The following is a 15,771-nucleotide window of genomic DNA, read 5'->3' as shown; positions in this document are numbered from 1 at the left end:
AGTGAGTCTATTGTCTAATTATTATTGCAAAGGGAATGCTACATTTTTGTAGATTTCAAAGACTGTTGACTCAGAAATTGATAGAGTCATAAATAATGAGGTCCATTTACAAATGTTAGATGATTCTGAACTTGAACGTGTCCGCCAGGCTGAATATCTGACATTATACAGACTTCACAGACAACCAATAAGAGGGGATGGTAATAAACAAACTTCTAAATCTGCTAGAGGTCATGGTATTGGTTAGATAATTGGTCCTTAATAGCCTTTACCTTAACATTACATTAAAGGCTGAGTACATCAATACCAAATCCAACGCCATTGCTGATTCTATTTCTCGTTGTCAGTGGCAGCTTGTTCGGGCTTTGGCTCCTCAGGCAGATCCAACATCACCTCAGCTACCCCCAGAAATCTGGGAGTGTTGGCAGTGGAAACTGATAAACTGTTGAAGGCTTCTATGACCGAGAATACATGCCACACATATAAGACGACCTATGAAAGCCTCAGTTAGGTTAGGTATCTGTTTGGTTTATCATTAACTTGGTCAGTTCCTTTAGATCGTATACAGTAGTTCACTTCATAGCTTATATGTCAATGGAAACCAAAGCCCCTGGATCTATTAGAACATATATATCGGGCTTGTCGTACATATAAAAACTCCGCGGTCTCGAGGATGTTACCAAATCATTCATAGTCATAAAAGTGATGGAATGGACTGCAAGACAGACACAGAAACAAGACACACAAGCCCCAATAACCCTACAAAGGTTTGTTGTATTACTACAGGCCCTGGAGAAAGATGTGCTTCAAATTATGAAGTTCGCCTTTTTAACACTGTTTCCTGAGAGTAGGTGAATTGACCAGCAAATCACTGAGATGGCATGAACTTGTGCGACAAAGTGACCTTAATATCATCAACATGGACGGACGGAGGCATGTAAAACTGACAATTAGACAATCAAAAACTGACCAATTGGGCTACAAGTCTATCTACTTTGTTTTTGTTTGAAACAGGGGGTCCTGTTTTTACCGTCTCCTCAGTAAGCAATTTCATGGGGGTTCGAACGCGGGACACACCATGCCATAGCCAATTCCTGGTTCATTTCGATGGCAATCCCCTAACGCGTTATCAGTTCTCTCATCCCTAATAGCAAAAAAACTGTACAATTCTGTCACTATCAACAATGGGCGTTTTAAGGTCACATTCTTTTCGATTAGGGGAGGCGAATGTGGCAGCATATGCGGGACATCCTTGACCTTGTAATCAAACAATGGGACCGGTGGAGTCTGGGGCATATGCCTCATACATTAGATTTGTGTAATACCTTACAACTATAGTTTTAGTTTTGAATACTTTCATGTATTAACCAATTCGAGGTGCTACCAGTCGACCTCTAGGAAGAAATCCTCCAAGATACTAATATTACCATGTTGTGGTTCGGAAAAAGGGAAATGAAATGGCAAGATTTCGACACCATGTTTGAAAATAAGTTAAAGTGTAATCCTCCATCAAATTACTTGGTGATACACTTATTAGGTTCTAACGATTTGGGCATCTTGCCTGGAGGGGAATTGTTTCAAGGTATTAAATGATAATTCTTACGTCGCAAGTTATTAGTCCCAAACATGCCAATTGCCTGGTCTGACATGTTACCTCGCTTGTATTGGCACAATGCCAAGTCTGTTGCCAGAGTTGACGCCATGCACAAAGACGTCAATCGTAAAGTCAAGCAATTTCTGAAATCGGAAGGGGTCTGTTCATCAGACATTCTTTTACAATTACGTATATTTGTTCTGCAAAAAGGTCCGTTGTTTAAATATTCGATGTCATTTATTAAGTTTTATGGTCATTGGAATTATATTACGTGTTTATTGTCTCTGATGTGGTATTTCCGCCGCCCACACAGGACCCTTTATTTTGTTTAATTGTAGCTTCAGTGATCGATCTTAAGGAGGTATGCTACACCAGAGAAATTTGATATGGATGAAAAGTGTAGGACATGTACAACAATATTTTGAAATTGAAAACTTTCATATTTACTTTATTTAGTCACAAAAATGCAGTTTTAGTAGAAAGAAATCTGGAAAAAAAATACTACGGCACACGAACCCGCAATCTACAGTTCAGCAGTCGACGTGCTACACTGTAACCAACTGAGCTACTAGATTATAATAAACGATGAATAAACGATGGCTATTGAAATGAATAGACAATTATTGATGACATTTATATTTTCATCCATGTTTTAAAAGGAAGTCAGCCATTATGACGGTGTAGTGTACCTCCTTAATATGAAGTAATTTTTATAAGATTTGATCAATTATGTTAACTAATTCTAATACATTTATTGATTTCACCAACACTACTACTTTTAACAAAGACAAAACAGTTCATTTAACATTGTCTGCACCGGTAGTGGGTTTTCTATGTCTACGGGGTATTAAGCTTTGTCATTTGTAAAATAGACAGCGGAAAACATTGATTAAATCATACCAACACTTATTTTTTACTTCTCCACTATCAAAAAAATATATATTATAGTTAATGTGAAATTCTTTTGAAGATTGGACACATTTCTTCTATCTCAGTAATCATGGTAATATCCATTCTACTGTTGAAAAGATTTCATCTAATTCTCTTCCAACGCAGCAGCTGTGGTTTATATAAAGAAATAAATGCTTCACAAAGCATGAGCCAAACATAAAAAAAGAGATTTATTAATGTTTATAGTTAGATAACCATGCATGAGAATTTTAGCCATAACATAGAAACGCTTAAGCACCTAAGACCTATAACACAATCGAATAAAAAGAAAACTACAGCTAGGAAACAGATTGTAACAATGCAGATATAGATAGAGCACAAAACAGCATTACACGATTCATTCTATTCTATTTACAAATACGGTATCCAAACGTCATTCAATGAAGTATTATATCATAGTTAAAGGCCTAAATTAGCCCCTCAAAACGCTAACATTTCAATGATATCTGAGAGATTTTGAATATGTTTTTAAACTTTAAAATTCTTTTGTAACAAAACCATAACTTTTTTTTAGCTCACCTGAGCCAAAGGCTCAATTGATGTTGAGCTTTTCTGATCAAAATTTGTCCGTTGTCTGTCGTCGTCGGCGTAAGCTTTTCACATTTTCGACTTCTTCTCAAGAACCGCTGGGCCAATTTCAACCAAATTTGCCACAAAGCATCCTTGGATGAAGGGCTTTCAAGTTTGTTCAAATAAAGGGCCAAGTCCCTTTCAAAGGGAAGATAATCACAAAAATGCAAAAATACGGTGGGTTCATTTAAAAATCTTCTCAAGAACCACTGGACCAGAAAAGCTGAAATTTACATGAAAGCTTCCTGACATAATGCAGATTCAAGTTTGTTCAATTCATGGCCCTCGGGGGGTTGGATGGGGCCACAATAGGGGATCAAAGATTTACATACAAATATATAAGGAAAATCTTTAAAAATCTACTCAATAATCACTGAGCCAGAAAAGCTGATATTTACATGAAAGCTTTCTGCCATATTTCAAATTTCAGTTTGTTAAAATCATGGCCCCCAGGGGTAGGATAGGGTCACAAGGGGGGATCAAAGTTTTGGATACAAATATATATGGAAAATCTTTAATGAGCCAAGATGACTCAGGTGAGCGATGTGGCCCTTGGACCTCTTGTTATAATTACTATCAACTGCGCGCATGGTTTTTTTTTGTAATTTGGGATCCGGTGTGGTATGCATTATCGTCCGTCGTCATTGTTCTTCACCGAAACGTAAATTTCAGGACTTGTTCTTTAAAAAAAAAAATACAGCGAGTTCATGAACAAGATTTATCTTTCTATAGAGCTTTAAAATTATCATTCTTGAATATGTTGTAATGATATGAACCGTGTACACAATTTCTATATTTGCAAAAAGGAACACGGTATAAAGATATGAACACTTCATGTATTTCAGAAAATTTTCGAAATCAACATTTTGGCATTATCACCAGAATTTGTCTAAAAATAACCCATCGAAGTAATGAGAGAGAAAGAAAGAAAGAGAGAGAGAGAGGGGGGGAGAGAGATATTAATTTTGAGTTCCATTGGAATACTGATGTTTCATTATATTCCTGAGATACCAAAATTCTCCTTCTTGCATTTCTATACAGTCGTCTTTTGTCACACTGAACGAGGAACTCCATGATGATTCTTCTACTTTTAGGAAGCTTTTATCTACACTACTGCAGAAATTCTGTAAGTGTTTTCTCAATAATTTGAAATACGAAATTTCTTCTAGAATATCTTCTCCATAAGAATAGATCTGTTGCCATAAACGTTTGACGAAAAAATTGTACAATTCATAGTCCAATTTGGCATACTGACGATATAAACGAATTTCTTTCAGGCCGACCTGATTTAAGTCATGGCGATTGGGATTGACATTTAGATTAACAAAGAGGATGTCCTTCAAATCCCAATTCAACACTCGACGTAATAGAATGACTGATTCATCCATATACTCGTTTACAATAACTACATGGAATTCTTTATCGAGTTTCTCCAAATACTGCTTTACGGCGAGCATGTCAAAAGAGTGAAACAGACTGGAGGGAAAACCATACTCAAAAGCCATTCTATTGTTTATAAAGGTGGAACCCAGCTGATCCATTTTCTTCATGTATAATTTTGGATTCTTCAGAAAAAGGCGAATGTATTGTGCTACTCCGTGATCTTCCCCAAATCTAAAATATCGGATGGTGGAATCAAATTGCAGGAATGGTTCACGAACGATCCCAATGTACTTAGTATCATTTGGCATGACATCTTCAAACGCTAAGCGATTGTAAACGACGTGGAAACACAAGATGTCATAGGTTTTCCCTACTGGGGGAGGAATTATATTGTAACCGGGTATCACGGAATCGTTTAAAGCGATAATGTTTGGATACCATGATTTATTATTGGGAACAACAAAAGTTAAATTCTTGTGTAATCCGTAACGTAGGAAAATTCCTTGAGCGGTTGTACTTCCGGTCTTGTGGACTTTCAAAAACGCGACATGTTGATGTACTGTTCTCTGTTTTGTTGGAAAATATCTCCCAGAGGCACTACCGAGAGTTCTTAATTGGTTCATGTCTTCGTATGTTGAACTATATTTTAGCGATAGATGGGATATGTAATTTGCCACCGTCAGCCAAATGGGAACTGTTATCACAATGCCCAGAAAAATCCACCTGAAAGAATAAATATGAAATTTTGCAACAAACTATAAAAGGCGAACTTTTTGTGTTAAAGAGACCCTCCATTATTAAAATGAATTTTTCACAGACGATGCTTAGGTCATCTCATGAGCACAAACTACATTTTAGCTCACTGAATGAAATTGTGAAGAGAATGAAAAGTGATCGATCTCATCACAGGTATCTAAATCTTAATCAATACATAGATATGAATAGAAAGAAATATGTCTTGATACATATTTAAGGGTTAGTTTATTGCCAGTAAATACATGTACCTGTTTTTACAAACTAAATATTCTATTCATAGTATGAAATGCGCAAATAGAAGTATTTCATTAATGGGTTGATATCCCCCGTAAAATTTATATGTATTTGTATCCCCCCCCCCTCTCTCTCTCTCTCTCTCAAATTCAACCAAACTTGGCAAAAATCATCCTTGGGTAAAGGGGATTCAAAATTGTTCAAATGAAGGGTCATATTCCTTCAAAGGGGATATAATCATAAAAATGCAAAATAGGGTTGGGTCATTTTAAAATCTTCTCAAGGACCACTGGGCCAGAAAAGCTGAAATTACATGATTCAAGTTTATCAAAATCTGGAGGGTAGGTTGGGGCCACAATAGGGGATCAAATTTTACATGCGAATATATAGGTAAAATCTTTTTTTTAAAATCTTCTCAAGAACCACCCGGCTATTTGAGAAGAGATTTAAGTGAAAGCTTCCTAATTTAGAGTAGATCATGGTCCCCGAGGGTAGGGTGGAGCCACATAAGGGGGTCAAAGTTTTACATGCTGATATATTGATAAGAAAATCTTCTCCAGAACCACTTAGTCGATTTAAATCAAACTTGGAACAAATCATCCTTAGGGGCCATGCCCCCTTCAAAGGGGAGATAATCGCAAAAATGCAAAATGCAAAACGAGGGTGGGGTCATTTAGAAATCTTCTTCTCAAAAACCACTGGGCCAGAAGAGCTGAAACATGAAACTTCCTGACAAAGATGAGATTCAAGTTTGTAAAAACCATGACCCCTGGGGTTAGGAAGGGGCCACAATAGGGGATCAAAGTTTTACATGCGAATGTATAGGGAAACAAACTTAGCATAAGCATCCTTAGATGAAAGTTGTTAATATGAAAGGCCATATCCGTCTATAAGACCATATGCTAATTGATGAATTTGTAGTAAAGTTTAATAATTAAGTTTGATGATTGATGAATTTTAATCGCTATCTTTGAAAAGTTTTTTCTACACCGAGTTGCTTGTATAATGATAGTTTTGCTCAAGCTTGTTTATTGCTAGGAACTGCTGCGCAGGTGAGCGATGTGACCCATAAGCCTCTCGTTGTAATAATGTAATATAAACTAAAATCACAATAAATTATAATATATGAATAAATGTAGATAGTTATGGAGTAAACATCTCCGACAGCTGCCTTTTGAGAAATGATGATACGGGTATGCTATTTAAGAAAACAACACTTGACATGATAATTTTGTTTGAGTAGATTTTACTTAGCATATATTTTTATGCCTCGTTCACACGGATGCGCATAAAATTTTTACTTCGCATCAAATTTGATGCGAAGTAAAATAATGCGCATTAAATTAATTCGAATTAAATAGCGTTCACACGGAGCTAATGCGAAGTAAATTTAATTCGCATTAAATCGCGACGTCAATTTTAATTCGAAGTAAACTAATGCGCATTAAAATCTCCGTGTGAACGCGGTTCAGATTTAATTCGCATTAACTTACGTTTAATGCGAATTAAATTCTTCGTGTGAACAAGGCATTAGATGATTTAATCTGAAAGGTTGGTTCATAGGGTAGAGGTAGATATCATTACATGGTAATTGTATCTTTTATATTTGAGTAACTGAATTTTCCATCTTTGTATAAATATACTCCGAATTTCATGAGAAAGTGTTTCCTGTGTAATTTAGTGATTTAGTGTTGGGGCTACATGGTTGAACATGAGTTGGCAGAGTTGAATTAAACAATAAGTCACATATGCATATATTTGTTTTAAATGTTTATAATTTTGTTGTAGACTTTTAAAGCCATAAATTTGTGGTTTTTATATCTCTCTGGAAATTGAAAATATTAATCAATTCTAATAGTTTGTTTTGAAAAACAATAAGTCAAGTGTCCACGACAAAATTATTAATGAATACATAAAATCTACAGTAAACACTGTGTCAAATTCTTATGTAATATTGTTTAACAAAATTTTTGACTCGGGAATTATACCTTCTCAATGGACAGTTGGCAATATTATCCCACTATACAAAAACAAAGGGAAAACCACTGATCCGAAAAATTATAGACCTATTACTTTAACAAGCTGCTTGGGTATATTGTTCACATCGATTTTAAACGAAAGACTAAATCTTCTACAAGCCGTTAGCGTGTTAATTGGTTTTCTAATCTGTTTATGAAATGTTCAAACCTCGCTCTAGGTCGCTTATGACGTCATACATGGTGGCCCCATTGTGAATATACAACTACTGACACACTACCCTGTTGTTTATTGAAACCTTAATTACATCCACACTACAAACCTTCATTGACACCATATTGCTTGACACCTCAGAAGATTGATAGGCCTATAGGCAAACATGAAATATACACTTTGCATGATTTCATTGAGATATTGAATTTGCTTTAGTTGTGCCATATGGAATGAAGATATATAGTCAAATGTATATTGTTGAAGGATACAAGAAATTATTGATACATAAATCAGTCAATGAATTCAATGCATTGATCTATAATAAAATGGCTTTATAATCATAAAACAATTTAGCAATTTTTAACCATCACCATAATTTCACGGATCAGGGGCCCGTTTTACAAAAGAACTTACGACGAAGTCGCAAGTCTTAAATTGTATTACACAGGTATTAGTTTGAATGAAAGAATTAAAACGTTTCTGAAACTTAATTTTTAACATCATTTCTTCACTATTTGACATTGGAGTGAATTGTATTACAATAAGCGGGAGAATTCCAATATGTAATTAAAAGTTGATCGTAAGTCGTAAGTTCTTTTGTAAAATGCACCCCAGAACGTTACCCATAAGGAAAATATGAATTTTTAAATCATTCATAGTTTCCATGTATCCAGCTCTAGCCACGTGGAGAACTCTTTTAGGTAGAGCCATAATCTTTTTTCTTTCTTTGAAATCCACAAAGCTCCAAATTCAAATTCATATTTTCCTTATGGCTAACATCCTTATTCATACTAGTGTGTGTGTTTGTACATATTTATTATACCTCAGTATGAAAGTTCTATGCAACACGTAATCTGATTGGTTTAGACAGTCACGTGTCAGGGATGATAAAACTTCATCAAACTGATCCCCGTCGAGGTCTCATTACGTCACCTACATATATGGCGCAGTACAATATGCAGATTTGTATATTGTGAGTTCGCAATTATCACGCGGGCAACTAACACTAAAGAAGTAGTTCGTAGTTAAAGCTTCAAAATATTGTCATTAAGAGCATTAATATAAAAGTATGGATTTTATTCTAAACATAAAATGATCAAAAGGTCATTAAAAAGTAGTGAGACTCAATTTATAGTGTAAAGTAATGAACTTGATGTTTACGTTCCATTCTCTACCCAGAGTTCCGTGCGCTCTTCGCACTACACCTCTGTCAACGGCTTTTTACAGAAATCTTGTAAAAGTTTCTAATATCCAACATCTATGTTTTCGACTAAATATTTAGTCATACTATGAATTTTTTTTTGGTGCAATTGAATTGATGCTTACTGTAAATTGTTTAAAATCGCCGTTTTCTGATCCTAAATTTGGAACTACTTCGTAATATGCGTATGAATGTAGGGCATCCACGTGGTGAAGCTTTGAATGTAAACATGGAACCAAAAGTAAGAAAGGCTGTAAAAATACGATAAAACTTGTGAAATAAGAGACAAACAGCTAAATGGTAAATATTTATTTATTAAAGTGCCAGTGGGCTATGAAAAAAACCTGATGTCATCACCTGTTACCAAAACTTTTAAACGGAAAGGAAACCGAGAATTATTGTTTATACCGAGCGAAACTCGGACGGGCCGAAGGCCCGTCCGCGAAGCAAGGCTCTAAAGGTAACAAGTATACGTAAAATAAAAAATGAGAAAATCTGCAAATGAATACAGATAATCTCTATATACGTTCACTGAAAAATTTGTGAACCATATGGGCGCCGCCATTATGCTTTGTTCAGTAGTTGCTTCTACAGTTATTCGTGTTTTAATTTTGAATGTCAAAAATACAAGACTAACGTGCAATTTGTAATCCAAACACCTAGTTTGTTAAAAATGAATGGCATAATTATTATTGTTACAGTCTTTAGCCAATCTTTAGCCAATCATCAATAGAAAAACAGTAATACGACTAAATAGATGAACGAGTTCATGAGTTTCTTTAAATAAAAATATACGATATATTTACGCTTACTTTTTACCACTTTGAATTTATTGGTTAAATTTGTTTTGTTTTAACTGTCTTTTAAGTATTGTTGTTTACATATTGTTTGATTTGAAAGAGAAAAATGTCGAGGCTAAATGTGACGTCACAATGCATGATTTACGTCGGCTGGCGTTATATTCCCCGCTTTAAATGAATAGGCGGATCCTGTAAAACTGTTATCCTCGTATATCCCCCTTTAAAATTTAGATGTTATTGGGCGTTTAGTGCAAGGAAAATTTCATAAATAATATATATTTTGAAATGAATTATTGTTTATAATTGTTTGGTTTGAAAGACGAAGAAAAAAGTCAAGGCTACATCTGACGTCACTATGCGCGGTTTATGTCGGCTGGTGCTATATTCTCCGCGTTAAAGGAATAGGCGGATCCTGTAATTATCCTCATAGATTATCCCTCTTTGATACTGGGCCAATCTGACTAAAGTACTTTAGTCAGATTGATACTGGGCGTTTAGCGCAAGGGGAATTTCATAAATAATACATATTTCTAAATGAATTGTAATTTACCGTACTGAACAGAATTATGACTATCACTTGGGACACGCCAATGTCCATATCATGCTTCGCTCGGTCCAACGGTCACACCGTATATATATTATCATGTGATTATATTGTCACATGATTCCAAGCATTGACAGAGGTGTATGTGAAGCTTGCGTAACGCGCCCTCTGGTGAGAGAATGAAACATCATATCTCCCCATCATATTTACCTCCAATCGTAACTACTCGGCTATTTCCGTAATCGCAAACGGAAAAGGACGAGCGCGTGATCCGATCGATTTACCTCTTGGGCATCCTCGTTCATTTCCATATATTTTACGGTAAGGTAGACGTAGTTTATTGTGACGTTACAAAGAGTCCGAGTCATTGTACTTTCATAGTTCATAAGGTACAAAATTTATACAAAAACAAGCAAGTAAATCAGCATTCAAGGAGAATGGAAATACAAAAAACTGGTTATCATATTGTTTGTACCTTATACCGTAATACGTTAACGGCGCGGTGTTACCGTTAGGGCGATGTCAGCTACATGCAATGTATAGATGAGCGGACTCCAATTTCAAATGCACATTTATAGTTTTACTTTGTTTCGGTATAATAAACAATTTATTGCATGAATGTTCGAGAGATATACGTTGCCCTCGGGGAATATGATTTTTCTTGGGCGAATAAATTTTCATATCTCCCTCACTATCATGCAATAAATGTATAATGAGGGGACTCCAATTTCGAAATGCATTTTTGTAGTCTTGCTTTGTTTCGGTATAATAAACAATTTATTGCATGATAATGGGGGCGATATTATAGGGTTATTGAACTTATATTGGTGAATATTGGCACGAGTTGGCTGTCAAAATGCACGAGCTTGCGAGTGCATTTTGACAGCCAACGAGTGCCAATATTCACCTATATAAGTTCAATAACCCTTTTATTACATGTATATAGCTAAAGTATTTAGTTGTTACATTATATCCCTTTTCAATCAAACTACTCCAAAATATATGAGAATTCATCAATATTGGCATCTAAGGTGAAGGTGTGCAATAACAGCATGCATTTCTAAACTGTTCAATATTTAACCCGTCATTAATGCATGAAGCAAATTGATTGATTCTATATATGATCAGGGGCAAGTAACTCGTGGGTCACCTGATTTTGAGGGATACCATCTAGTCATAACCTAATTCGCCGAAACAATCTATTCTCCGGCACGGTTAAGCTCAGAAATGATTTTCCTTTTCGTCTATTGCTTCAGAAGTCTAAACTCCCTTGCAACAATCTGACAACGGACCACCGTCGGTTACCCACGGGTGCTTCTAATCGATTCTCTCCATCATCACTTAGTGCGTTAGATATTCAAAAGAATAATACATGTACTTCTAAGTTATTATTATAGACGAATGGGAAAAAAGTTACTAAGAATGAAAATGGCAAGGACAATACTCATTGTGTGTCGTCAACACCCGTCATGTGCACAGAGAATGATGCATTTTAATTCACCCGTCATGTACTTTTCAAGTGCATATCAATGTCCGATAGGCCATATTCAGTATAAGTCACATATTTTGTATGGTCATTATAACGATCTAGTTTGCCAATAAAACCATTGGGTCAAATGCTGTCTGAGTGTTCTATACCCGTTCTTTGCACATTGATTTTGACTGCGGATTGCTCCGTTTACCTGATCAAGATATAGGGTTCACGGCGGGTGTGACCGGTCGACAGGGGATGCTTACTCCGTGTTTGCCCAACTCTTAATTTTGTATTCCTTATAGTATTATGAGATTGGTCACTGTTCTTCACACTCACCTTTCTTGAGAGAACATGCATGATAAGCACTTCTCATTGAATTCTTAAGTGTTTATCAAATTAGTTTTAAATTTTTAGATATTTTTATGATAAAATGGTAACTTTAGATGGATGTGCTGCACTATATACGTTTTGGGCAATAATTTGAGGTAAAAGAAAACCTCGAAATCTGCTTGATTCCTCTTTTATTTACATCATAGAAATAAACTAAAATTAATAGCAAACATTCTATATACATGTAATCATTTAGTACTCTGCAATAAGTAAAATATAAATTGTGCTTGCAATGATGTTTCCAATATACTTTTAAAAAGTCGATGTTCACAAAATACATATATAACTCAACATCCAGCCCAAACTGACCTGTGTGTGTGTGTGTGTGTGTGGTGACTCTCACTTTGAATCAACATATGTTTTACAATGTTTATAGATATGAAAGGAGATAAAAATTTCAAGAATTGTCATGCAGTTATTGTAAATATGGTAAATAATACTAGGATCCCAATACTTAGAAAATTTATTACAAGTATATCTTAACTATCATTCCAATCCTTTTCAAATTTGGTATGAAACATATTTGGAACAAGGGGGACATAAATTGTAAATTTCAGGATTCCTGCACCCCTGGGGCCTTAGAGGCATGGCAAAAACTGCCCAAAATTGGCCATTTTCAAAAATCTTCTTCTCAAGAACCGCATACGTGTAAGAAACAGAACAGGAATTTTTTTTATAGATTTCATAGACCGTGGAAACTCCGAAAGTAGTGATACTTTTTCACTAATATTCAGGTGACCGATAAAGCCTGTGGGCCTCTTGTTATAAATGTAATATGAAAAATGTTTGATTTTGATTTTTCTTACATTTACATAATATGTATAAATTTCATATACATAAAATTCTTTTGCTGTAAACATTTCTACAGGAATAGTCGATGATTTATGGATTGACTTCAATACAAAACATAACACATTCTTCCTTTTTGATCCACCACCTCATTTTAACAAGGGCAATAAATATTTCTCTCTTTTTTTATCATTGATAATAAAACAACTGCATTCGTTCATTAAGGTACATATCACTCAATTTTAACTGCTATGTATAGGTTTATATTCAAAAGTGTATCTCGTTGCGATAGGAAGGAGTTAAAAATGTGAGTGCTTGCAAGCACACAAAAAAACTGTATCATTTTAAATGATACAAGGGTTTCTAGGGTCAAGGCTAAACATTTACCATCATGATCGCAGACTGCTTGCACGTTTATGCTGTGGAAACCCTTTCTATTAACATAGGCGTTTTCGTCTGAGGTAGGCGTAATAATTCTGACATGGGTTCCATCGATACAGCCGATGACATTGGGAAAGCCGGTCTGCTGGTAAAAGCCGGTCTTTATAAGTTGTTTATTGATGCCCTACCCATGCTTGTTGTTGGCCATGTTATGAACCCTCCTGCCCAATTGACAAGGGCATCAGTGACATCTTTCACAGCCTTAGAGACTCAGTTCTTCTCAAATCCTACAGAGTGTATCAAAGGTACCAATATTGAAGCTTTTGTGAAATCATTTAATCATACTTATTTAACACGACACAAGTTTCCGATTCCCACGTAACGAAAACCACGCAAAATGGTTTAATTTCAATGTATATTTCTAAAGTTTTGCACAATAATATAAACGTACCTAATGTGTCCCCAATTACTTGTAAGAAACTACCGCTGGCATAGAATCACAGCGCAATTAGAATTTGTTGCACAACGGTCAGGGCATGGCTTCGTTTGGTTGACCTCTCCAAGTCGAATGTCAACATATTTGTTAAAAATTCGACCCCTCCTCGACTGAAACGGTAGCGCTTTCTTAATTCTTCATCAAACCAATCCTGTAGAGGGTCAGCTGATGCCCTGTATCGCCTCTTCTTTGTCTGAGGTGGACGCAGAGATAACCGAGCGGCCATATTTAATCAGTGTGTTAACCACTGCGTTAACTTTTAACACAGGTACTGAAGGTGGATTAAAGTTAACACAACGTTAGCACAGAGTTACGCAGTGTTAACGCAAACTCGCTTTTGAAAAACAGTTAATCACATGGTTAACTTTAATACAAAAGTTAACACTGTGTTAAAGTTAACCACCTTTCGAAAAACCGGGCCCAGATGATTATTCCCACAGCTCTTGATTTAGTTTACTTCAGATCAGCTGCGACAATCATCCATTAAAAGGACAGCGTTCTTCACCCATGGGATACTATTTACCATATGATCTGATATGGTACATTTGGAAAGTATGAAGTTTGATTAATTTTATATAGTTCCAATATGAACCCCTATATTTTACTTTTAAATTCAACATTTTACGAAATACTAATGAATTTCGAGAAAAATTATTAGTAAAATTTTAAGCGAAAGCAACATTTAATTGCATAAAATATATTTACAGTTAGTGAAAAAAAATCACATTCGATACTGAGATTTGTATCATCGGTTCATCTTATGACATAATAGATGATTGAGATTAAGTTAACTTTGAATGATTTTAACTGCATGTATAAAGGCCAAGTATACACTTACTGATGGGGAAATCTCACCGTGAAATTCTAGAAGTCAAATAAAACAATATAACAATATCTGGCTCATTGATGGGATGTTAAAGACGATCATACTGAGGAGGGAACATCGCTGAAGACCACATGCAATACTTCTCATTCAAAACAGTTCCTTTCTGTATTAGATATATGTATACAATGTAATAAGCGCACGCTCTCACGTCTATAAAACTTTCGGAATGAATATTTTAATCACCTGAGAGACATGTAATATTCCTACAAATAACTAAGACTTTGTTCTATTGCACTAGCGATAACCACATTATCATTATTATTGTGACAATAATTTAACAATACAGGAAACATGAAAACATAGAAAGGTATAAGTAACCATTATTCTGCTCGTCTTTACATATGTATAAGCCATTTCACGGTAAAACGTGCATGAGTCTGCCATCATTGTGGTGGTTTATGATTTTATGTTGTTTCCCACGTATGTTAAACATATCATGATTGGTGCAGCGACTTTTCCTCACGTCTGTCAAACTTAAAAGTACTGAGGACGCAGTATATCAACTAAACTGTGTATGGAGTCCTAAACACAAGGACGAGTCATGTTTGTAAACTAAACACAGTCACTGTCAGGACATTTGTATGCTTTATGTATAATACTCAATGATTCTACAAAAGTTTCAAACATGCAATGACATTTCAGAAATATTGCAAACGACATAAACAGTTGTTGTGTCAATATGTATGTAAACCACCCAATACGAGCATATATAATAAGAATCAGTGTATAAATATTTTTTATATGGAAAAGCAGATTATCTAGCAATGGCCTGCTGTCACAGTGTTAAATCCTATAAACTTTCACATTTTTCTTCTTCCTTTTTTAAACCTTCCTCTGACAGAATATATGCCCTTTTCTCAAACAAAGCAAAATTAAAAAAGAAAGAAAGTTTTCTGCCTATTTTTTATATGTTGCTGTTAAGTTTGCAAATCAGTAATTGATAATTTAATAAGCATATAGGGACCAATGTCATCCATGTATTAAATAACTCCGAATATGTATATGCTCACGTCCTTAGTCACAAAAGAAGCTAGTAAATCATGATGCAGCAGATAAAATTATAGTAACAAAAATAGCATGTAGAAATACCTACTTTTGGGTAATTGTGAAAACCACAGACTGATGGCGAGTA

The 15,771-nt window shown here is 35.2% G+C and overlaps 1 protein-coding gene across 1 annotated transcript; it reads right to left on the bottom strand.

Moving 5' to 3' along the window:
• Positions 1 to 4,013: 4,013 nt before the first annotated feature.
• LOC125648227 (galactose-3-O-sulfotransferase 3-like) lies at positions 4,014 to 5,256 on the bottom strand. The gene has a single exon (XM_048875196.2). It carries the CDS (start codon positions 5,119 to 5,121, stop codon positions 4,075 to 4,077), a length of 1,047 nt encoding a protein of 348 aa, XP_048731153.1. The 5' UTR covers positions 5,122 to 5,256; the 3' UTR covers positions 4,014 to 4,074.
• Between the last annotated feature and the right edge of the window lie 10,515 nt (positions 5,257 to 15,771).

The sequence above is a fragment of the Ostrea edulis genome, chromosome 6 (genome assembly GCF_947568905.1).
Source record: "Ostrea edulis chromosome 6, xbOstEdul1.1, whole genome shotgun sequence".
In the NCBI taxonomy this organism is placed as follows: Eukaryota; Metazoa; Mollusca; class Bivalvia; order Ostreida; family Ostreidae; genus Ostrea; species Ostrea edulis.
Note: the sequence above shows the minus strand (reverse complement) of the source record. Positions and strands in the feature narration are given on the sequence as shown.

What these genes read in the sequence shown, in the direction of transcription:
- LOC125648227 (XM_048875196.2), bottom strand. Translation starts at nt 5,121, where the DNA reads ATGAACCAATTAAGAACTCTCGGTAGTGCCTCTGGGAGATATTTTCCA.